Raw genomic sequence first — 25,815 nt, forward strand, 5'->3', positions numbered from 1 at the left:
GGTTATTATTCTTGATCCTGATTGGAGGAAGGAGTTGCAATGACGGACATGTGCAGCGTGCTTGTCCCATTGAAAAAATACCCCAGATCGGTGGTGCATGATAGATTGCTTGGCAGCGCAAATAGTCTAACACTACCATCCCCGAGGACACGAATTATGTTAGGCGGGGTGCTTTACAAAAAACGACCTGAATTAAATATGTGACAAAAACTGAAATAACTTGTGTGCTCAAAAATATTAATCCGAATCAAAAATACCTTACTTACATTTCCAGAACTGAGGGGACAATGTCGCGTGCAATAGAAATAAATGAAAATACTCTTAGGATATGAAATGAGTAAGTGTCAGTTTTATATCATAACAAGTATCAGAAAGGTTAAAATAAATTGCTGCGTTCACGTCTCACGGGAAATTAGGCTTTGAGAGAATTCTCTTTGAAGTTCTCGAATATTATAAAAAGTTACGCTGTTTCGCTTGTTACTGTACCACTCCTCGTTAGGCGGTACCTAGTAAACAATTAAGGCTAGACACTTGAATCACTGATGCAGATACAGATAATGACTGAATACGGAGTGCCGTATATTTGCTGACGTACTGAAGATGCTACTCAGCTGCCTTGAATTAATGAGTTTGATTTACAGAAATTGTTGTCTCTTTTGGCGCTTTGTAAATAATATAATTATAACTAATGTTTATTTTGCATCCGTATTTAGTGTAAAGGTTTTACAGAAAGAAGACATCAAGGGTAGCAAATTTTACGCATCATGATGCGATTCGATATTGCAATGTAATAATTTTAATTTTGTCAAGTCCATCTTGGCTGTATTTCAGAGCATTGACAGTGTGATCAGAAGCTATTGTTACGTGTGATGTTTTGAGTCAAGATTTTTTTAAGAAAATAAAACTGACTTTATGGAGCCTATAAAAAGTCAAATCGTAAAAGAAACTAAGTATTAAAAATACCAATGTGTTTGGAATAATGGTTCCTATAGCAGGTTACGTCGAAGTGCCATCTGGCAAATTATAGTAACCGTCTTGGTCCAAAACAATATGTTATAATAAGTCTCATTGCATCAAGGACGTGTCTGGATTTAACAAGACGTCGATGATGACTAATATTAATAGCTCCTAAGATGATTGGCACATGTAATTAACAGTGATTACTAATTAACTTATTAGTCAGTTAAATACAAGAATCGTAATTCAATTGATATTCTATCTGGCAAGTATCGAAGTTAAAAAATAAGTTTAAAAGTCAGTGTCTTGCCACGAGCCCTGATCCTTGTTAGATTAGTCTCAATTGTTGGTGACACCAATCTCCGCTCGCCACGTGCTCTGAATCTATTACAGGATATAACAGATTAAAAGTTTAAGGTTTAAGATAGCTAATTACTTTGTCATAGATATCCGATTTATAGTTACTGCAGGTAATAAATATTCATAGTTCTGAGGTATTTTCGTCAAGATTTCTGAATTAATTCACACGTAAATAATTATAATTAGAATGGAATTATTTCGAATATTTGTATTTTAATCTAATATTAAAAGAAGTCTTTTTTATTGTCCTAGATAAGAAAAATGATCTCAAACTCGTGTCTTTCTTTTAAGAACTTCTCTGTAAATGTGAAAGAACATTTTGCTTTCAGAATTGTTCTATAAATAATAAATAATGTGAACCTACTAATACATATTATTCCAGGATTGCCGTAGTTAATAAAAGATATATTTTAGAGATAATATTAGGGTAAGCATTAAGACAATACATGATACCAAAATTATCAAAACCAACGCATTCAATTCCTTGATAAAATCATAGACAGCTGTTCTACATTAAAAAGAACTCTTCAAAAGTCCGGGATAAAAACTATCCTATGTTCTTTCTCAAGGTCGACTTTATCTCTGTACCAAATTTCGTTAAAATCAGTTTAGTGGTTTAGAAGTGAAAGTGTAACAGACAGATAGACAGAGTTACTTTCGCATTTACGAGTATAATATAAGTAGGGACGGTAGGGATTGTCTTGACTTGACCCTCTGGTCTGTTTGAATCTCTTATTACAGTTACAGAGACGAAAATCCAAAGAGCATCCCACGTTTTTCTGGCCCATTGTTAACGATTAGTTCGTATCAGGCGCTGATTGCCCATAATAATCACGTTTGGAACGTGACCCCAGTTGGGTGCCAATCGTAATAACTAACTTAGTCAGTATTACGGAATACGTGATGTTTATTGCCAAGTAGTCTAACATTTGGCTGAATAGATTCGTAGAAAAAGTGTCTTCTGAATCTGTAAAAAGCTAGGCTATACTTAGTCGTAAATGGAGTGGGTTATATTAGGGTACTTTGAAAATAAAACAAACATATTTTATCCAATAATTTATTTATACAAGTGGTCGCCCGCGGCTCCGCCCCCGTGTGATATCGCTGTAAAGCATAATCCTGTTGGTTTTCTTCCAAGAACATGTGCATCATATTGTGATGATCAGTTAAGTATTTTTTGCGTGAATGCGTAAGAAACAAACTTTTATAATATTAGTAGAGATTTTTGACCCTTTTCTTCATCAAATTACGTTTTGGTAAAAACTGATTTGATTTAATGGTGTTTAGCAATACGTTTCACCACATTACCAAGTTCGTAAGGAAACTGACATATGGGAGAACGCAAAACAGTAGGTATGCACCATATAATTTAAACCTCAAACTCAGCGCCTCGCATTGTAGGTATAACTGTAGCTATAATAGGATGATTTATAGTGTGACACACCCACATGTGATTAAATAATGGTTTCAGTACTTATTTACTAAAGGATAACAGGAGAGCTATATTATTTCAAAACCATTATAATATCTAACCACCTGTAAGCCACTGACGTGGGTAAACACAACCTGTAAAATTCTTAGGTGTGGGTCTGGTTTCCAAACGACGTTTTCCTTCATCGTTAGCAAATGGCAATTAGTTTATATAATTCAAAAATAAACTGATGCATGCCGGGATTCGAACCCAGGACATTGCATTAAGCATAGCTGATATCATCACATGTAAAATGTTTACTTGTCTGTCTAGAAGCTCCACATGTTTACAGCAGATGGAAATGGGTAGATAGAAATAAAACCACCGCTACAGATAATTATTTTATTTATATTCTTTGAGTTTAACGCGTTTTAACAAAATAGAGAACACGGTACATCGTAACCGCTTCGGTTAGTACAAATCCGATAATTGGGCGCGAAATGCTGTAGGCAAGTAATACCGTCGATACATACGAATGAGATATAATACAGTGTGTTTGTCATGTACTGTGAACGACAAAAACCACTTAACACAATCAGATACTCAGATCCATTTTACACATGTTTAATGATTAGCTCTTAAAATAATCTTGTCGCCACCTCAGATCACAGAAGTAACTGTGAAAATTTGACTTGTTTTTAAAGTATTTTTGTTGTAAGTACGTAAACCACATTTACATCTTACATGTTGTATTTGTTGGGCCAAAACAAAGTGTGAAGAACTAAAAAAATATTTTTATTAAATGCATCGAAAGAGTAATAGTACAATTTCACTTTATCATTATACTACGAAAAACTATAAAAAATCTGAATTAACCAAAACGGAAAGTTTGATTGAGTCCGAAACGTAGATCGTACTGTAAATAAACGATGTGCGTTGTGAATAAGCTTTGTGGAATATGAAGACGTGATGAACATTCTACATGTACGTGCCTGCTCAAATATTAAACTTGAATGTTCTCGGAATCTCTTCTGTATTTCAAAGTACAATTTTGTGTTTGCTCTCCAGAAATTTCTGTATCACAAAAACCAACCTCGCAAAATTGAATCTCTACACCGTAATGAAATTAGGTGTGATAAGTAACTGAGTATTACAATGCTTCACTGGAAAGATTTAATTAGTTTTGCTATCATTTTGGTTTATCAAACAAACCGAATTTACCACAAAAGCCTAAAGCTATGTTAACATCAACTATATTGAACCAAAGCGTGCTTCGCTCGCTACGTACGAACTCAATAAAACCACATTTTGTGAATTGAAAGTCACAATATTTATGTAGTGTTGTTACGAATTAATGACTTTTATATTTTTATTAACTTTTTTTATACAATAGCTGTACAAGTTTTTCGAGTAGAAATATAAAAATAGTTTTTAGATCAACAAAACAGACATAATACTCTTAATGTAAACGTTATTACCTCTACTTCAATTGAAACAAATAGTTAATTCGTACAAGCTTCTGCAAAATAAATATTTAAAGAAGATACAGAAAATAAAAATATGTGAAGCGCCCAACAGCGATAGCAATACACTGTCATGTCATGAATGCTTTACAAATAACATTAAAACCTTTTAATGATCCATTGTTTAATTTTTAATCATATATTTCATACTCCTGCTTCAATAAGTCCTTCAATTACGATTCATGACACGTTTTATACTCGAACCCTCATCATGTCCGAATTCAAGTGAATTCAGAGTGTTCGAATGCAGGGGCTGTAGCACTACCTCTTGTTGTCTCACTCTTCTACTATTGTGATAAAGAGATGAAGCTACGTTCAATGTATCGCGCCGTCTCGCTTCAACACAGCCACAGCCATTTCGAGAGTTCATGGTAGGCTCAAGACAATATAAAATGCTACACATTTATTGTTTGATTCAATCCCTGCATATATGTTGTCTAACATCAATACTTATTTACATATCTTATAAAAATACAATTATTTCGAGTTTCGCTTAAGATAATTTTACGACACAATCAGCTGACAATATTTAACCTGATTAACTTATATCTTTAATTACGAATTATTACATTAAGTTTTATTTTTATATTTTAGATATTTTCGTATAGCTATAGTTATAAAGTATACATTCATGGCCACAACTGTTATGATTTTATTATTATACAGATATCAAATGGTAATCGTAATTGTTAAATAAACGTAAATCTCACTTTAATTCACACAACAGGCTTCTTTTTCTGCTCTACATAAACAATTAAGGGAGCTTCTCAAAATTGTTGACAAAAAAACAATTTTTAGTCTTAATCTTGCTTCAACGAGAGAGTTGTCATAAAGTATCTTACTTATTATTTCTATGGAAATGATAACAGTTTATAATAATAAATAGAGCCGTCACGAAAACTATCGACAAAGCATTCGTAACATTTCAAACGTAACAATTCAAATGTCCGAAGTGAAAAGTAGAGTTCCATACAAATTATGTCACTGTTAAAAATACTCTTGCGATAGTGACAGGGCTCACCGAAAATCCTTTGGGCTTTGACTACGGCCCCTATAGCCAAGTGTAATATCGAAGATCATTAGCGCATATAGAAAATACTCAATTGTATGGAGATGACAGGTCACGTGACTAATCGAGAAGAAATGTCATTAACATAATATGTAGGTATATATAATGTTTGATGAATAAATGATTTCATTTCATTTCGTTGCATACATTTGAACGTTTGCTATTCACGTTAACCTCTGTGTAAATGTCTATACTAGAGTAGGCTCAGCTATAGCTTAGTCGCAATAATATTTAACATTACGATTTGGTACAATCAATTCTATTCTTTGGTACTGTTATATCCTAAATTACACGCGCAGGAATATAAAATTAAACCGATGACACCGCGGGTTTACACGTGTCATCGTGTATAGTTTCAATAAGTCGATGTCAGCATTTACTCGCCGCTCGTAATTTTTCCATAAAGATTAAGGAGTGTGGATTTGAACGCCGTCGCGGAACATATTTTATAATTGTAAACTCTTTAATTAATTAAAAGTATTTCAGAGTAATTTCTATATCCTTTTTTTAAAAAGTCATCCTGAACCCACCCCGTAACAGTGGTGTCAGAAGTGGGATACTAACAATCGTTGGCTAGTATCCTATTAAAACTACGGAGTGCGTGTTAATATTACAAACTCTTACAAACTCTTACAAACTCTTACAAACTCCTACAAGCTCTTACAAACTCTTAAGAACTATTACGAATTCATACCAGCTCTTATCAGTGTGTGTGTGCATTAATAACTTTGAAATCCAACGTTAAAACGACGACGAGGTTATACTCCGTCCAATATCGTCGTCTACCGATACCGCCTGCTGCCAAACACGTGGTGCCACGTGTTCTCTGCGCGTGTCTGCACAACGTGGCGGAGCCAGCTCGTATTACTTACCTGACGGTGTAGTCGCGCCTTGCTGCTGCCATCCTGCCTATTCAAACACTCACCTGAAGAACTTACCTGCTGGTGTTCCGGATCGCTGCCGTACAAGCTTCCCGGTGTGGGTCGTCTTGCTGTTGCTGCTTGCTGCCTGCTGCCTGCAAGTGCGACCTACCTTCTCTCCGCCAGAAGTCGGCGATGTCCACACTCCTTCTCGCGGTGCTGCTGTGAGTCGAATATTTTATCACTTTATTGCAAGTTCCTGCCCATATTCCTGTCCTAGGTCTAACTGAGAACCTATTATAATTTTTAGAGGATTCAAATTTAAATAAAAATGAGTAAATCCGAAATTTCCCTTAGCGAACAATATCCAATCAAAATTCTATGCGATTTTATTGACACATATAAGGGAGATCGTGAAACCTTGCCTGCATTTTTAACGAACTGCCAAAATGCACTAGGTCTAGCGTCCGAGAGTCAGAAAAAGCTCATTCTCAAATATATCCTTTCCAAATTGAGAGGCAAGGCTCAGATAGCTTGCTCAAACAAGGTCTTCGAGGACTTTGAATCTTTACAGTCGTTCCTTCGCCAAAATTTCGGCGAAAGGAAACATTACAACCATTTGTTTTTCGAGTTGCAATCATGTAGGCAACAAGAGAACGAATCGGTATCACAATTTGCTCTGCGCCTAGAAACCTGCCTCACCGACATGCAGTCCGAGATACACAACTCTGAGACTCTTAAAAAAGACTTATCAGGTAGAATTGCAATGACGGAAGACCTAGCTCTACATACTTTCACCTTTGGTTTACATTCTAGTTTACGCAATATGGTGAGAAGCAGAAATCCTAAAACATTAAATGATGCAATTAATATTGCTATTGAGGAAGAGAAAATTTATAACTTCACTCTCAAGGTCTCCCCAAAAACTATAAAAAATTGTACATTCTGTAATAGGACAGGGCACTTGGAAAGTCAATGCATAAAAAAGAAACGCTCTTTGTCTCAGCCTCCAACTTCGTTTACTGCCAAAACCCAAACCTTTTCAGATTCTCGAACTCAAAGTAAACCAAGTCAGGCGAAAGATGTAGTTTGCGCATATTGTAATAAGACCGGACATCATATTTCCCAGTGTTACAAGCGCCAATATAACAATTCTAGGAAGAACAATCCTCCGGTTCAGCACAATATCATAACGTCGTCGCCTGATCAAGTTGATTCGTGGGAAGAAATTGAACAACATGACGATTTAAACTAAAGAGTCGGGTGTCGTTTGCGTGCCACATTGCGCCCGACCATATTTCAGGCACAACAAAATCTCACGTTCCTCACATTTCAAACTCACGACGTCATTCCAATTTCTTCAAACACGAATCCAAAAATAATTTGACCATGCGACCGGGTAACCAGCCCCAAACTGAAGGTCAATCTAAAATTTATTTGACCATGCGACAGGGTAACCAGTCCCAAACTGAAGGTCAACTTCAAAATCATTTGACCATGCGACCGGGTAACCAGCCCCAAACTGAAGGTCAATCTAAAATTTATTTGACCATGCGACAGGGTAACCAGTCCCAAACTGAAGGTCAACTTCAAAATCATTTGACCATGCGACCGGGTAACCAGCCCCAAACTGAAGGTCAATCTAAAATTTATTTGGCCATGCGACAGGGTAACCAGTCCCAAACTGAAGGTCAACCTCAAAATAATTTGATCATGCGACCGGGTAACCAGCCCCAAACCGAAGGTCAACATCAAAATAATTTGACCATGCGACCGGGTAACCAGCCCCAAACTGAAGGTCTATCTAATATCTCTCTGGCCATGCGACAGGGTAATCAGCCCCAAACCGAAGGTCAGTCGTACTTGGCTAATCGACAGGGTAAGCAGCCCCAAACTGACAGCCTTTCCAAATTTTCGTCAGCCATACAACAGGGCAAACAGTCCCGAAATGAAGGCTATTGTATCTCACATAAATCCGGACATGTTTCGACTAAAACCTCTGTCCCATTAAATTCTAATAAGCTTCAAAATCCGGTACTCCGGGAGTCCATTACTCCAATTTACGAAATAAAAACGTCTAAAATCTCTCTGCCTCATATACTCCTTAACACTAAATATTCACAGAAACCTCTATGTTTCCTTATTGACACGGGAGCTAGCGTTAGTATTGTTAAACTTCGACAATTCACTTCTATGCCTATCTTATCTAATGATAAAATCAAACTTAAAGGTCTCAGTGAAGATGACTCACACTGTGAGACCTTAGGGTCATTTACGATGGATCTTGAATACATATTTTCGTCGCAATCTAAGCTTTCCTTTAGCTATGTTTTCCACGCTCTTAGTGATAAAGTGAGGCTTAATTACGACGGTATTTTAGGTAATGATTTTTTACAAAAACTTGAATGCGATATTAAGTACTCCCAAAATTCATTGCTCATACAAGGTCATCTTATACCATTAAATTTTAGTAATCCTATCTATGTAATCCCGCCTCGTTCTGAGGCCATAGTTGAATGTCCTGTCTCAAATTCTTTAATCGAGTTAAACACAATGAAGGAAGCTCTAGTTCTCGATCATATGTATGCCGAAGGAGTTTATGTAGCAAATTGTATTGTGTCGGTAAAACCAAACAATCGTGTAAACGTTTCGATACTCAATACTACTGAATCTCAAGTAATATTTAAAAATTATCATATCCATTTAATTCCTTTCGAGAGCGTGACAACACCTTCCCAGTCGGTTAATGGTGACAATGTCCAAATCACTCATCATATAGATGATATGCCCTCAGATAGATCACAACGCGTGCTCGATCTTATTCGAACAGAACATTTAAACCCTGAGGAAACAAAACGGCTCTTAGAGTGTTGTTCAAACTATACAGATATCTTTTATCTTGAGGGCGAGCCTCTAACTTGCACTAACGCTATTGAACATTCTATTAATACTGGAGATGCTGCCCCTATACATGCAAAATCATACCGTTTTCCCGAATGCCACAAAGGGGAGGTCGAGAGCCAAATAAAGAAAATGCTCGACCAAAATATTATTCGTCCTTCAAAATCACCGTGGAGTGCCCCTATCTGGGTAGTGCCCAAAAAAATAGACTCATCGGGAAAACAGAAATGGAGGATAGTCATCGATTACAGGAAACTGAACGATGTGACTGTCACCGAAATATATCCCATACCTTTAATTACCGATATTCTTGACCAATTAGGCCACTCAAAATACTTTAGCACACTCGACCTTATAAGTGGCTTTCATCAAATAAAGCTTGACCCAAAAGACGCGTCCAAAACTGGTTTCACAGTGGTAGGAAACGAAATCTCCGGCCACTATGAATTTACCAGAATGCCATTCGGTCTAAAAAATGCTCCTGCGACATTTCAAAAACTCATGAACACCGTCTTATCGGGTCTTCAAGGTCTTCACTGTTACATATATTTAGATGACTGCATTATATACAGCGAAAACCTTCAATCCCATATAGAAAAGCTTAATTTAGTCTTTGACAGATTTCGTCAGTTTAATCTTAAATTGCAACCTGCGAAATGCGAATTCTTAAGACGGGAAGTTGCATATCTCGGTCACATGATTACGGATCAAGGTGTCTATCCTAACCCAGACAAAACCAAGGCCGTAACTCAGTTCCCGACTCCTAAATGTCCAAAGGACATTAAATCGTTCTTAGGTTTAGTAGGATATTATAGGCGTTTCATTGAAAATTTTTCAAAGATAACTAAACCTTTAACCTCCCTTTTAAAAAAGGACGCCGTGTTTAATTGGTCGGGCGATCAGGAGAACGCATTTAATATCTTGAAACAAAAACTAACGACAGCTCCACTCCTACAGTATCCCAATTTTAGTCAACCTTTTATTTTGACAACTGACGCGTCTAATTACGCGGTAGGCGCCATATTATCACAAGGTGAGATAGGCAAAGACAAGCCTATCGCATACGCGTCTCGAACGCTTAACAAAGCCGAAGGTAATTACTCCACTACCGAAAAGGAACTTTTGGCTATTCTCTTCGGTGTAAAAACCTTCAGGCCCTATCTATTCGGTTACCGATTTAAAATCGTTACCGATCACAAACCTTTGGTTTGGTTATTTAACGTCAAAGACCCCGGATCTAGATTGATTCGTTGGCGTCTAAAATTAGAGGAATATGACTACGAGATAGTTCACAAACAGGGTAAATTAAATTGTAACGCTGATGCTTTGTCACGCTTCCCATTAATAAACGATAACAATATAATAAATCGCCCCGTATGCGCTATCGACGACAATACGTCGCCCTACAATTGTCCTTCGCCGTCTACATCGGACACTTACGAGAAGTATCTAAAAACCATAAGACAGTCAACGTTTTCTTTTGATACTGTAATTCAAGAGCACAAGGAGTCTTTACTCAAGGCCAAATGTAAATTAATAACTTATCCTACGGCAATCGACCTAGACGATTCGGTACCGTATTGCAAAGAAATCATAGACTTATCTACAAGTCAACCTAATATTCGTGACATAGAACGCGAACTCTATACCCTGTATAGCACCTCAAACGATAGTCATTTGTTTACACATTTATTCGTGCGGTTGCATCACTATGATGAAATGTCATACAAAGATATATTTAAATTATTAGTTGAATATCGGGATATGATACAATTTTGGTATAGAGAGGAGAAGGAATTCGCTATATCAGATTTCTCCGACCCATATACAAAACTTTCATATACAAAGATCTATAATATTATAGCTTACGTTTTTCACAATAGCGGCATTAAAGTTAATATTTATAAAAATTCTATTTTGTTTCCTACACCTGATGAGGTTAAACAAATACTTCGCGACAATCATGATTTACCGTCTGCCGGTCATCCCGGCATCACACGAATGTTAGAAAGAATTAAATCTATGTATTGGTGGAAAAACATGCGCCAGGACATTGAAGATTACGTCAAAAATTGCAAGTCTTGTCAGATAAATAAACCGCTACGCCAAACTAATCGTGCCCCAATGATTATAACTTCTACAGCAACGAAGCCACTCGAGAAATTATTTTTAGACATTGTCGGCCCTCTGCCGGAAACTTACGAATTCAAATATAAATTCATTCTCACCATTCAGGATGACTTGACGAAATATTCGCAAGCCTATCCGTTACAAACGTGCTCAGCAGACGAGACTGCTAAGAAATTAGTTCATTTCATTTCGCACCTCGGAATCCCTAGAATGATCGTCACCGATCAAGGTACAAATTTTAGTTCCGAGGTAATAAAGCAGCTCAGTAAATTATTCGGTATCAAACACATTCTTATTGCGCCTTATCACCCGCAATCAAATGGTGCACTAGAGCGGAGCCATTCGACACTTAAAGAATATCTGAGGCCTTTTGTCAACGAAAATGCACATACATGGGACCTGTACTTAAACACGGCCATGTTCTCTTACAATTCGAATGTCCACTCTACCACTAACTACTCACCGTTTGAATTACTTCTGGGTTTTAAGCCATATATTCCTAAATCCATAGACACCTTAGAAAATAATACCTACACAGATTATGTTAGAGTATTAAATCATAGGTTGTATTACAGTAGACAAAAAGCGCTACAAAATATACAAGACTCTAAAGAGAGGTCTAAACGTCATTATGATTCGCACGCTAAGCCTATCACATACAATGTCGGGGACTTAGTGTATCTCAAATGTCACCACAAACAAAATAAAGCCTTGTCCCCAATTTGGAAGGGTCCATATAAAATCATTAAAATCAACGGGAATCATACCGTGACTCTTCTCATAAATCGTAAGCATGTACGTCATCATTACGACGAAATAAAGTTAGCTCTAGACGATACAATAACTTAATCCTATTTCAGGCACCTTGTTGCGGCGTGCACATGTCATCAAGTCGTCACGCCAATAATAAGTGGTTCCGGTTTATACTTTGATAAAATGATCGACGTCAAATTTACCAACGATGACTGGAACATAGTCACGTACTTAGACATTAAGAAAATACAATCGCATTTAGATATAGTCGAATCTCTATTCGTTAGGATTAGTTCTTATTGTGAGAATAATAGTTCATCTAAGGTTCAAATAGATTGTTTAAACGCGCTATCAGCGTTGCGAAGCCAGCATGAAAACAACATAAAAAAATATTCGTCGGTTTCATATATCCTTAGTAATCAGATGGTAAATAATAAGCGGTCTAAACGAGGCTTAATCAATGCCGGCGGATCTATTTTGAAAACCCTTTTCGGCATCTTAGACTCGGACGACGCTATCAAATTCTCGGAAGCTATAGACCAAGTACAATCGGACGAAAACCAATTACTTCATTTAATGAGAGATAATATCCACGTTATCAAATCGACTATAACGACGTTTAATAGCTCTATGTCTAAGTTAAACGAAAACGAAAGTCGACTCAATAAAAACATCGAATTAATTGACCATGCTTTCCAAATATTATCAAACTCAAATGACAAACTAGAAATTAAATCTAACATAAATGTTTATCTTAATGCTGTCGAAGGTATCATCATCTCATTGTCATTTGATATCGAGGATATTAATAACGCGATTTTATTTAGTAAAATGAATATTTTGCATCCCACTGTACTTAGTCCTTATCAGCTCTATAGCGAACTTGAACAGAATGTGAATAATATGCCAAGGTATTATGAACTCCCTGTGTCTCCCTTATCTTTACAAAATATTCACGACCTTATCGATGTTTCGCAACTGGCATCTTATATCCATAATTACAAGATAATTGTTATCATTAAAATCCCGCTCGTACTACCTCAGACCTATAACTTATACCATGTCATACCAATGCCTATTCCCTATGATATTACGCAACCTAATACCTTTGCCCTTATCTCTCCTAGTCGGCCTTACCTTGCAATAACTGTTGATCATATGTTTTACTCGCCGCTGCAAGACATAAACAAGTGCAAAGTGATAAGTGATAAGTTTTATATTTGTAAGTTAGATAATGTATACTCGAGTGTCGCCAATCCAATATGCGAATCAATCCTTATCACCGAAATAGTTCATAAGATCCCTAGTTCTTGTGAAATTAAACTGTTAAAAGGGTCTATCGAATTATTCCATAAGATCAATAATAATAGATGGATATACGTTTTATCTGAACCAGGTAAATGTCATGTATCTTGTGAAAACGATGGTAGAAGTTTTGACGAAACGATATTCGGTACGGGAATATTATCCTTGACAAAAACCTGCAAAGCTTTTTATAAGATGTTACAGTTTGTGCCGTCTTCAAATGTTTTCTTAAATGTAAGCACACGAATTGTCTCTAACTTTAATCTTGTTAAAGACGACTGCTGTGAAAAGAATAGGGTCAACAGTTCATTTTCGCATCTTCCATATTTAAAATTAAATAACATTAATAACTTAGATTCTTTGCTACAAGCTAGTACGCACCTGGACTCCTTCGAACAAGAATTAAATAAGATCGAAAATCCTAATCACTTTCAAAAGTACGGAGTTCATTATATGTCACTGAGTTATATGTTTTTCATTATATTCTGCTTATATTTACTTTACAAAGCTAGGAAATTTATCTGTCCTAAACCTCCTTGTTGTGTACAAATATTCAATCAATGTAATAACACAAAGAAAGTTAGTCGCGGTTATCCTCAACAAAGTATTGAATTATCTGAGTTTGAGGAACCTGCCGATCCTGACTTGTCGCTTTCAAGGCCAACTACATTAAAGCGAAATATTTTAGTAACAAAACAAAACTAGCCTTGTACTTTATATATTGTAATTAGTCATTAAGATTTTAAAAATTAAATACTTATTATCATTGTCTATGTTTTGTCTAGACCTACATTTGTTTATTGTTATGTTAAGTTTAAGATAATATAACTAACCGGTATCTAATAACATTGTGATTCTTAAACGACGTTCAAATCCTTTGCAAACGTAGATTAAAATCGAATCTAATCTTAAATTTCACATCTCTTTCACCAGATGCTCCATTTTATTCGGGGGGCTGTTATATCCTAAATTACACGCGCAGGAATATAAAATTAAACCGATGACACCGCGGGTTTACACGTGTCATCGTGTATAGTTTCAATAAGTCGATGTCAGCATTTACTCGCCGCTCGTAATTTTTCCATAAAGATTAAGGAGTGTGGATTTGAACGCCGCGCCGTCGCGGAACATATTTTATAATTGTAAACTCTTTAATTAATTAAAAGTATTTCAGAGTAATTTCTATATCCTTTTTTTAAAAAGTCATCCTGAACCCACCCCGTAACAGTACGATATATTTACACTTAAAGATAGTCCTTTTTTAAAGTTACCGACAACGCAACAGCTATACACATCCCTATTGCCAAGCTGAACTCGACTACACTTAAACACTGATCACTTATTGCACTAGTTTTGTCTTTTGGAACTGTTTATTTAGTACCTGGACTATAGGAAATGTTCCCGTATCATGGGCGCGTGACCTTGCTTCACCCGGCCTCACGGCACCGATGTCTTTGCACTGCAACAAAAAAGATCAATAATGAGTATTTTTGAAATAAAAAACATTGAGTGGCGTTGTGTACTTTTTATGTAATGAGTAAAAATTGTTAAACTCGCGTCAGGACACGAGACCTGATCGAAAAGTCCTGAGACGAAAACTTCTTTAGCGCAATACCGATAGCGAAATAAATAAGTATTGTAATCTACCACATAAATGATAGTAATTTAATAGTGATAATTAAAACAAATCGTGCAAAATTATTCCCTAGCCATTCCAGAATATCAAAAATCCGGAGGCACTCCCGGAGTGGAACCTGTATTTTTTTTTCTAAAGAACTAGCTGTATCATACGAAAATTACTTCAATATTCTATTATAAAGATTATTTTCTAAAACAGAGTAAGTAAGTTAATAGTTTAACTTTAGCAAGTTGAGGTATCGATTGGTATCGATATTCGACTCTACAATTTGGTGAATTCTAAATATTTCGTTTGTAATTTAATTTAAATACCACAATAAATGTTAGGAGGTATAAACTATTTGTAACAGTTTCAAAATAATCTGTTGCAATATTTTAATAGTAAATTTGTTCACTTCAATGTACTTTTGTGTTTAGTGATTTTAAAAGCTTAAAATTCAGCATTACCTTTTTCAGATTCATATCATAAAACATAACAATATGAATGTTATCGGTATACATAAAATTTGATACAATGTTCCTTTTTCGAAGTCGAGTAAAAACAAAAGTTTGTCCTAACTACGTTCCATTCTACGTCGTCTTTTATGCACGCTATAAAAGTTTCAGTTTAACACGAAACGCTGACTTCAGATGTTTTAAATTTATTACTCGAGAAGCAATTTCAAGCTTCCACAATAATTAAAATGTAAGGTGTTTATTTTAAAATAATGTTCATTAAAATAAGTGCGAGACTGACAAAGAGTTTGAATTTTCTGGGAAGTGTGGGAAAAAGATAGTCTAAATATACCAAATCTACATGTGTCACAGTTTAACAAGACAAACATATTAAATGGATATCCGAATCTTAATTTTATAAAATACTTATTAAATGATGTAACGGTTTACTCACGCGTATTTATCGGGGTAGCCCGACTAGTTTCGGACCCAACCGGAGTCCTTAATCATGAGCAGACGCGGCGGGATCGCGAGTCGAACTCAGAAGTCGAAACCAGTTCGACGAAACTAGTCGGGCTACCCCGATAAATACGCGTGAGTAAACCGTTACATCATTTAATAATGAATCAGTCTCACGATAGTTATTATAAAAAAATATAAAATACTATGACATCCCACAAAGACACTCTCAAAAGTAAATAAATATCTAAAGATAAAGAAAAGTAAAAGATAAAGAAAGAATTATTTCGTCTCGAACGATTTTAATCAACACAATTCTTTCATACATCATCCGAATTAAGGAATCACGTTCCATATATGGCATATAAATCCTTGGCAGTACGATGAGCGCATTTAAATGAGACTTGGATGAAGTCATTGTGAAAGAAGGATAGCGCGCTATACAAAAAATAGCGCCGTCTCGCTTCCACTAAAAGCCGGCTTTTAAAACTGACAGCGATGTTAATCTTGTATTTTATGCATCCAGAATTAGCCATCTTGACAAATATTTGATCCAACCTAAGCTCTATAACGTTACTATTAAATAAAATTATTATGAGAACATTGCTCGTAAAATTATCGCAGGGAATATTTTTATAATAGGCAATGCGCCTATTCTCTTAGAGTAGCACTCTAATCTTTTTTTATGTTATGAATTTTATAACTGCGTTAAAGTGTGCCTGCAAAATTTCTCGAGAAAGTCGAACTAGCAACTTTGTTCTAAAACTGAATCTCGAAGTTTCTGGCTTATTTCATCGATGGAGTGTAAAGTTTAATTAATAACAAGAATTACTCATCAGCTAAAAGTTGGTATCAACCCTATAAGTTGGTGTATATTTAGAATTCTGAATCTAAAGGGTAAAACCGGAGCAGTATTACTTATGCTCAGCAACGGTTCATAAGTCTGCCCAGGCTATACAGCCTGATAACAGACGGGCAGACTTATGAACCGTGACAACTAGACAACTGTCATCAATTTTGTTGATGACCTTTTTTGGCAATTTTCATTCTTATTGTACTGTAAAAGTCCAAATTGCGGCTTTACCACGGAGCTGTATTCGAAACATGTTGTAATTAAAACATTCGTACTTCACTGGGTTTAATCTAATAAACCCCTGCTTCCACCACGTCGTTCCTAAATTTGCGAATGATACAACTTAGTACCCCAGAATTAGAACAAAATTATGTACCCCAAAACGAATACACGGTATTCTGAACAGCGGGAATCTTTATAATCCTGTTTTATTACATCCGTGTGTTGCCAGACTAAAACCTTACCTTACGTTCAAGTATTTTGCACGGAATTAAATTAAAGTTTTCTACTTGTCTCATTACTTACGTAATATTTATTGAGTATCCATTATTTTGCGAGTTGAGACAAACAATTCAGAAATATTAAATTTGTCCTTGTCTAAAGTATATATTGCTGCTAAATACAAAGTCAAAGTAATTTAATTAAAGTGACAACTTTGAAATGTAAACCTATTTTAGTATTCTGATCTTTTATTCAAAAATCTCAAATATATTAATATTAAATATATCTTCAAGTAAGTACCTATACAGAGCCGAGCAACAGTTTATTTTTCTGCTGCTCTTTAAACTTAAACATAAGAATTTAATATAAGCAGAAGTTTGCAAAGAGAAGGCATAATATAACAAACAAGTGAAGACATGCATATCGTTAGTTCCATAAAAGAAAACAATGCGAGTTTTCGTAATATATTGTTCATGCAAAATGTTTTGTAAATGCGAAGGCAATCGTTACTCACATCTCCATTTTTAAGGGGAAGCTCGGCTGTAGTTACCTTTTTATCTTTTCTGTGCACCTGTAGGGAGGAAACAATTACATAGCTCATGAACCTCGTTTAAAATCGTCTCGAAACATGCAGTTAGCAGAAAACGAACTCAAAACCTAAACGCAATGCGAGATTAAAATGTTGGCAAGATTAAGGACTTACGTGTTCTGGTTGTGGGACTCGGAATGCGAAGCCGCGGGCGGCAGGAACCTGGCCAGGTGCGGCTGGAGGAGCAGCTGCCTGAAGGTCTGACGGAACTGCCGCGACATCGAGCAGTACAACACAAAGTTGATCGCTCCATTCAACAGCGCCAGGAAGTCCATCAACTCGCCGAAAAGATCGTAGCAGCGTTTGAAGAAGCACCAGCCGAGCAAGCCGCTCATCAGTCCCATGATCCCTTGGGGAAGTTCCGTTACCAGAAACAGTAATAAAACTGCCAACAGCATCTTCGTTGTTCTGTCAGTTCTTTTATCAGCTTTATTCTGCCTCTTCACCATTTTCTCAGCGGCAGGACAGGCACTGTAGTTCCTCAACTTCTTCTGATGCTGGTTCGCATTATACAGCGCTCGTATCAGCCAGACGCTGATCACCGTAAGTATGGAACAAGGTAGCAGCTTGATGACCACCCCATGCACCCAAAAGTTCGCCTGGTAGAGTGTACCTTCGTAATCTGAGTCAACATGGTACGCGATGTCGGGGTTACCGAACTTGTCCGTCACGTTCTTCGTGTGAATATCAAATACCTGTTGAACAATGAGTCCGTATTCAATGATAATTTCATATTGTGTTGATGAAAGAGAAATGTAAAGCAATCTCATAGTTGTGAATAACTTCAACCAATTTCAATAATTGGTTGGTATCTTACTCGACTTTTTCAAATTAGAGTAGGTAATATAATTCTTACACATTTATTGCGTAATCTGTCTAGACAACCAGTATTAACTATAACTAAAGTTTGGTCGCCGAGCGGGGAAAAAAGGCCAGAAATACCTACTCATTGATAAAAAAATGCCAGAGAATACATAAAAAGCTTGTTATTGTGGGTTTAATTTCTCCCTCCACAAAGTTCTTTTTAATTAGGTTCTGTAGAACACGTCACTATAATGAAATTTAAAACTCACACGACACTGCCTGTGAAATAAAGTATTCCCTTTTATATTTTAAAGGGGTTGACTAAAAACATAAAAAGTTACATTAAATTCCAAGGGCATGAAATGTGTTTTTTTTATTTTGTTGTTGGCAAGTATTTCTGACAGTAATCAACCGGAATGGTATATTTTAGATTAATTTATCTTATTTAGGAATGGTGTTACTTTAGCAAATAACTTAATATTCACATTCAGTCGTCAACAAAAGTCGGTTGAAGCAGTTGTTGGCCATTACACTTCAAAGGTCTATACAATCTATATAATAATAAAGCATATTATTTTAAAAGTTAGTTAACATACCATAAAGGTCGGTGCACACAGTATTGGCGGTAATATAAAGCTGGTAAGTATGGCGATGCTGCATCTGCGCTCCGTGCATAAAATGTGACTTTTTTCAGAGTACCTGTAACAGAAATGCAGTGTCAGTTAAAAATATTTTAAACAATAATTTTTGGGCTAGCTTTCTAATTTTGGCATGAAGGTAAGTAAAGAAAAGTAAGTTATATAAATTAAACGAGTCCGAACTCCGTTTATGTCATTTTATATATTTTATGACCAGCTTCCAGTTTCAGCATCAGATCAACTTCAGACGACTTCATAAAATTATAAAATTGGAAATTATTGGATACGCAACATACATAATATGTAGGCAACATTTCAGCTGCGTCGGCAACCGGAAAATAAGACATATTTAACTGGCAAGGTTTGTTTAACAAACAACGACAGAAGAAATTAAAAATTATACTCCTACTAATCACGATACAGTTTCTTATCCTAAAACACTAAGTACAATTTATTATATAAGAAAAGCAACCCAAACAATTCAAAATATTTTCCTATACTCGAAACATGATGACATCTTTCCACTAGAACAACTCCCAAATTGCAAGTAACCCAATTTATCTCCAGGGCAGCTATTTATAAACGGCCTACATTCGGTATCGGTTTCCCGATTACCAAATAAACACAAATCTTTACAAAGGTTTTATTTTTAGACCTTTAATTAACGCTGTTTTAGTTCATCCCTATTTAAATCTCACCCTATTTATTTACTTTATATCGGTATTAAAACTCATCTTATTAGTTTTCAGTGCTATTGACTTATACTGGAGTTATTTATGGACTATGTTTTTCATTTTATTTAACTAAATGCCTTGAGGATGGATCATAAGCTACGTGTTATAAATCAAATAATAACTTTTATCGGGCTTGCATAATAAAGCGTAGTAATAGTTAAAATCAAGGCTTTTCGCTGTCATCCGTTTGAAACTTGAAAACTTTGAAATTATCGACAGACTTCAGTTTTTTACTTCTCGCATTTAAATTGTGGTAAACATAACTTTAATGAAAAAATCTCACCAGCCTTTTGAAAATAGCAATACATTTCATTCGAAATAACAATGTTTGAACGATTAATAATGTTAAAATCTAAGCCTACATGTCATCAGATAAAGTGAATTTCATTTTAATACAAGACTGTTAATCCATTGTGAGTTTTAAAAATATGTTTGAGTCGAAAACTTGTGTAGCAGACAAGATGACAGCAGTTTCAACCGAATATTTAGAAAGATTTATGATATTGTAAATTTAGTATAGACTAAAACAACCTTTTTCTTGTGCTTTTTTACACTTGAACAAATTTCAATGATGTCTTTCATACACACTTTCTATGAGCTCTTAAAGCGACGAGAGAATATATTTTCGCCGAGTTGAAGGTTGACATCTAAGCGAGACACCGATAGCCAAGTATAGTGCCCTGTCTTGCGTCCACAATGACAACAGTCTTTTAAGATCTCATACCACACTCAATGACTTAGTCATTATAAACATTACATTTGCCATACACTAATCAATTACCGTGAAAAGATAAGCAGACGACAATTTTATGATTTTTTAGCATTTTATGTGACTTTTTCGTTTGTATCTTTGTGAGCCAAATTGCCTTTGGCCTAGCCAAAAAACATTGTCTGAGAGAGACTGGAAATGAATCCAATGAGTTAATTTTCCATTTTTATGTAATATCGGTTTAAAGTTGTCGTTAGTTTTAACACTGTTCTAACAACGTTTTTAGTTTTTTTTTGTTGTTGGGTGTTTGTATATTTTTCTAGTATCACTTGAATTCTTGAGTCTCGTTTTACAAACACTTAATTTACAGCACAATTAAACAACAACAAAAAATGTTTTTTTTTCAAGAAGCCAATTGTTTAGTTTTAAAATAATTTGCCTGTTTGTCATGTCAAAGAAAATTAATTGGATTTTGTAAGATCAATTTAAGAATGGCCTGTGATATTAGTCAACTATCGTATTTCTCGATTATAATTAACGACCGTTACAATATTTGATAGTAGACATAGTTAATTATGTAATACAATAGCATAGTTGTCCCTTAGCATATTGTCTCGCTGTGAGCCTTGCTGATCAGTGCTCAGACGTTCTCTATAAGGAAAATGATTGTGCCCAACATTGGGACAGTCATAGGCTTCTATTATATTATTGACATTGTCTTTATAAAGGGGTTCCTTGAAAGGCCAGATTAATGAGACCCCATTGATCTTCTCCGGAAGTTTGTTTACGATAACGGTGAACTTCAGGCGACCATGATTAATTACAGTGGTATACCGAAAACCGCGATTAATTAATTAACTAATAAAGGAATTTGGAAATGCTCCTACAGTATTTATGTTTAGGACCCTACCTATTCCTTAAAACCAATAGTAAATTGTTAATTAAATGGTAATTTGAAGTGAAAATAAATAAATCAGTTTACCACTCGGCCAGCGTATGGAATCAGATTCATCCAGTGTTTGACTTCATAATGAGTTTTCAAACAAAATATGATATAATATGTAAGATAGTATGTAGGTCAAAAACCAATATTTGGCCGAAATATTGGTATTTGACCCTTTACGCATAACATCAAGACTTTGTTTTGATAAAATTAAGTTTGGATACAGTTGAATCAAAGTTTTCATATTAGGCCGCCATATTGGGGATATTGGTACAGTCAGGAACAAAATTCGGATAACACGGTGCACAAATTTACGATATAGGAATTATAAATTTAAAGTGTCCTAACTATACCAGGTGTTAAACATATTTAGTCATTTATTAGCACAAATATCACAATTTAAAATTTAACTTGATATAAAAGACTCAAACAATCAATCTTCTATACGTATATTAGATTAACCTAAGTTTGGAGTAACAATCTTTGTGCTGTCTATCACACACATTCCCAAAGCTTTGTTTTGGATCAATTATCTTGCCTATCGAATTTAGCTAAACACCGCACCGTGGTTCCAAAAAAATTACGTTTAACCATTCTACGATAAATAAAAGAATCATAAAAAATCATCACCAGAGTTACATTAATATTTTATGATTCCGATTCTTCCACGAGTACCTAAAAACCTGAACAAACAATACAACTACTCACAAACCAATTCATAATGTATAGGAGCAGTTAATATTGCGATATTAAATAATATTTGTACTAGCCCTCGGAAGACGTACCACCACGTTTCCAAGTATTACTCTTGTTGTTGTGGAAGCGGGACAGCGCTACATAATGTAGAATGACGTCTCTCTCACACCTACCTATAAAAATATTACTGTAAGACATGGTGGTAGGCGGGTAGGCTCTCTGAACATTATTTTGTTTCTATTACTGTGAATTCATGAGACATAGTTACAAAGACCCTTATGCTACAAGTCTAATGAGTTTCGCCTAGTTCTCAGAAACTTTATAAAGATAAATCTTCGATAAGATACATGTAATCAAATTCTAGATAATCAAGCTCTAACTTTATTGTAATGTGAATATGAGAAAACTTATTTGAAAGTTACCGAAAGTTTGTACAAGTCTTTATTTTATAAAAACTAAGAATAGAACAATATTCGTATCATTTTTTCGTTGTTCATTATAAAGCAGACTTATTTCGTTTTCACTTGTCAATAATCTGTACTCGCACAATCTCAATGTGGATATCCAGCATTTAATCCTTTCGTCGCGTCGCGGGGGGTTTTACAACATTCAATGCAAAAAGACTCCTAGACTCAGGACAAGCATTCGTGGATCAATCAGACAAACGCTTGTCCGAAGCAGGGATCTAACACGCGATTCGTTGCGTCCAATAGGTGTATCTTAACCACTCAACTACCCGTGCAGTCACTCAATCATTGTCTAGTCAGGACATGGGAATGAGAACAAACTAGTTAGTTCGTAAGTACGAACTGCATGAGTGCTTCTCTTATACAATGTACTTCAATGTAGCATTAAGAACTGTGTAAAGGATTAGTTCCAACCTTATTCTAGTACAATTCAAATTAAGTACAAACAGCGGTGCGACAGCGCATGAAGCTGCGAAATTTCATTTCATCACAGCTTTAAAAATAATAATAATGATTTCCTCTGACACTTTTCGAATAATGCACATTCCAAACCAGTCTGCAGTGAATGGTATAAAATGCAGTGAAATTATTCGAGCAGATATTCTGCTAAAATGCTTTCCAATATTCTCTGGAGTAATGATCGGAGATATAAAAACAGTTGAATGTATTTACCGCCTTCTGACTTGGCTCTACCGACGTTCTTAATCAATCAATGTGACATTTGCCATTAGGGAAGCTATATGTAATGTTGGTATTTTTATATTGGATACAGTGTGACATATTAAAGTATTATGATACGATTAGCTGTGGGATTAAGGCTGATTTAAATTCGGTCTGCCAAAATGTTTTGGTGAAAATTTTAAAGTCTTAAGAAAATTAATTGACACATGGATCTTCATTGACTGTCTCCGAATTCATTGTCATGTAGATAAGAGAAAATTAATATTGAATAAGGTGCCAAGTTAGTAAAATGATGCCACATGTTTTTTAACTTTAATGTAAATCTAAAGATTAAAACCCCGACCGACATCTCAAGGGGGGTGGGGGTGTGTTACATTCGCAACGAGTTAAACCTTCGTTCCATTTGACTTACAGTTCTGAAGCTCCCCTGATATTATTAGTTCTAAAAAAATACTCCGCTTTACGCCATATGAATATCACCATAACTGACATTATATAACTTTCAAAAGTGGTGGAAGGACCTCATGGGGCATGGGATCGCTCACTTATGTTCTGTACGACTCGGGCAAAGTAAGATCTGCCTTCAGTTACATTCAACAAAAAATTGACTTACTTTATCGCAATATATCTCCATATAGCCAAAGATAGTGTGAGGCATATTGACGCTGTGTGGAGTATTTGTGCGAAGTGCATGTGAAATAGCAGGTACATCGCCCACGAGTACGGGAAGTCCAATTTTTCTGGTAACACCTGCGAACAAAGAAATTTTTGTACAACGTTTTTGTAGAGGCATTTTTGAATAATTTTTCACTTTGCCACAAGTTTTGGGTTCTATACGTTGATGTTTTATGGATGGGAGTATTTCATAACTAGTATTCCGGTTGTTCCAACTTTAACCATATATAAGGAGGCAGAAGTTTTTTTCTCATTTGTCTAGTTTTACTCCAGAAATCGACGGAAAGACACTGGTATAATTTTATTTATACGCAATATAAAAAATAAACTAACAGTAATAATTTGTCATTTTTCATCACCTGTTACTATTGTACAGTGATAAATATATTATTTGCTACAGTATTGTATAACAAATTACACGAAACAGAAATGATTTACGACTATTACAATATATTAAATGCATCAATCATAGATATGAGACATATTTATCGTCCTACAGTTTGCAAGGAAAATAGGAAAATACCTAGTATTGTGTCGTTAATCCGCAATCTATTCATGTCACAAGCATTATTATCTGCGAGTATTCACGGCAATCCTTGGCTAAAATAATAAATGGTTTGAAATACAGAAACAGATCTTTATCCACTTATTATAAAGCGTTCTTCAACTGTACATTATAATAAAGCTTCAACATAATGACAGGAACTATTTGTTTCTTCACGTAACAGTGAAAACAGAATAAAATAAATCCTTGGTATTTTAGTTATGAGTAGAAATGTAAAACAAGTGTTTCGAGGTATCGATAACTTGAATTATGTCAATTTAATATCATGTTTCAAGTCGCTTAACAGCTACATATGTATGTAAGTACGTGGAATTATGTGAATGCATTTTTCTAGTCCATCTTTCTATAGAGTATCTTGCATTTTTAATAACCGCATTTCTATACGTTTTCTCAACAATAGCCAACAGCTGCACCTCAGCGGTACTAAATAACATTCACAATAGAAGCATCGCATGCATTCATCGCACTATCAATTTAAATCATCCAATATCGTTCGCGGCTCAGAACATCATCTTGTTGGTAATAGGATGTTCCATTTAGCCGCAGATTCATTTTATTGGCTGGACTAAGATCCTGTGATCTTATCTTTGTTGAGAAGATGCTGGAGGGTCTAAAGTCCCTTTAGCCGAGAGGTGCTATTGTCCGAGTTTCTTTATCTAGAGCTATACCTCATGCCAGACCCATGTCTAAGGTTAAACGACACAAGGAACATTACTATTTTAACCTAAAATATGACTAAAACAAAATGCGGTCTTCGTAAATAAAGCTATGATATTTTGAGATTAAATTTCGGCTGATGGCTCCTAACTTTTCGCGTCACTCTCAGTGTTGAAACGTTAAATTTTATTTAATTTTAAGTGAGGCACTGGATTTGGCGCTGAAATATTCTGAAAATAACACTAATTTTGTAGTAGGCTTCCTCACCGTAAATTGGGTTTCTATAAATATGATAATTACCAGCAGTAAGTTTAACTTTCATATTATATATTGTCAGCATTTACATAAGTCTCGTAATCATTTCATAAATCTTTATATTGGAAAAAAAATAACTTAAATCAATGTTTTATTAAGTTGGTTGGTTGGTTCAAGTGGTCCAGGATAGGCAATCGTGGAAGGAAATGGGTTAGAACTTTAATCAGCAGTCGCACTCACTGAGTTAGATAAGACAGAAAACAATGAGACGGACATGATCATATGAGTTGTATCCGGAGTGCTTTAT

The 25,815-nt window shown here is 35.4% G+C and overlaps 2 protein-coding genes across 5 annotated transcripts in view; one reads left to right on the forward strand and one right to left on the reverse strand.

Annotated features, from left to right (window-relative positions):
- The first annotated feature begins 5,590 nt into the window (after positions 1-5,590).
- LOC113495001 lies at positions 5,591-14,379 on the forward strand. The gene is made up of 2 exons (XM_026873556.1): positions 5,591-6,404; positions 12,072-14,379. Exons 1-2 carry the CDS (start codon positions 6,376-6,378, stop codon positions 13,972-13,974), a joined length of 1,932 nt encoding a protein of 643 aa, XP_026729357.1. The 5' UTR covers positions 5,591-6,375; the 3' UTR covers positions 13,975-14,379.
- Positions 14,380-14,502: 123 nt separating this feature from the next.
- LOC113495006 (sex peptide receptor-like) overlaps positions 14,503-25,815 on the reverse strand; it is a 48,317-nt gene continuing 37,004 nt past the window's right edge. For 2 of the 4 annotated variants that reach the window (XM_026873569.1, XM_026873575.1), the window contains 5 exons: positions 23,970-24,106; positions 19,085-19,187; positions 17,799-18,379; positions 17,646-17,666; positions 14,503-14,728 (listed from right to left, as the gene is read on the reverse strand). In XM_026873569.1, coding sequence (XP_026729370.1) covers positions 14,707-14,728; positions 17,646-17,666; positions 17,799-18,379; positions 19,085-19,187; positions 23,970-24,106 — 864 coding nt within the window. In that variant the 3' untranslated portion in view covers positions 14,503-14,706. Of the gene's footprint in view, positions 14,729-17,609; positions 17,667-17,798; positions 18,380-19,084; positions 19,188-23,969; positions 24,107-25,815 lie in introns of all 4 variants that reach the window. The other 2 variants (XM_026873584.1, XM_026873592.1) reach the window with 2 other exon arrangements.

The sequence above is a fragment of the Trichoplusia ni genome, chromosome 1 (assembly GCF_003590095.1).
Source record: "Trichoplusia ni isolate ovarian cell line Hi5 chromosome 1, tn1, whole genome shotgun sequence".
NCBI lineage: Eukaryota > Metazoa > Arthropoda > Insecta > Lepidoptera > Noctuidae > Trichoplusia > Trichoplusia ni.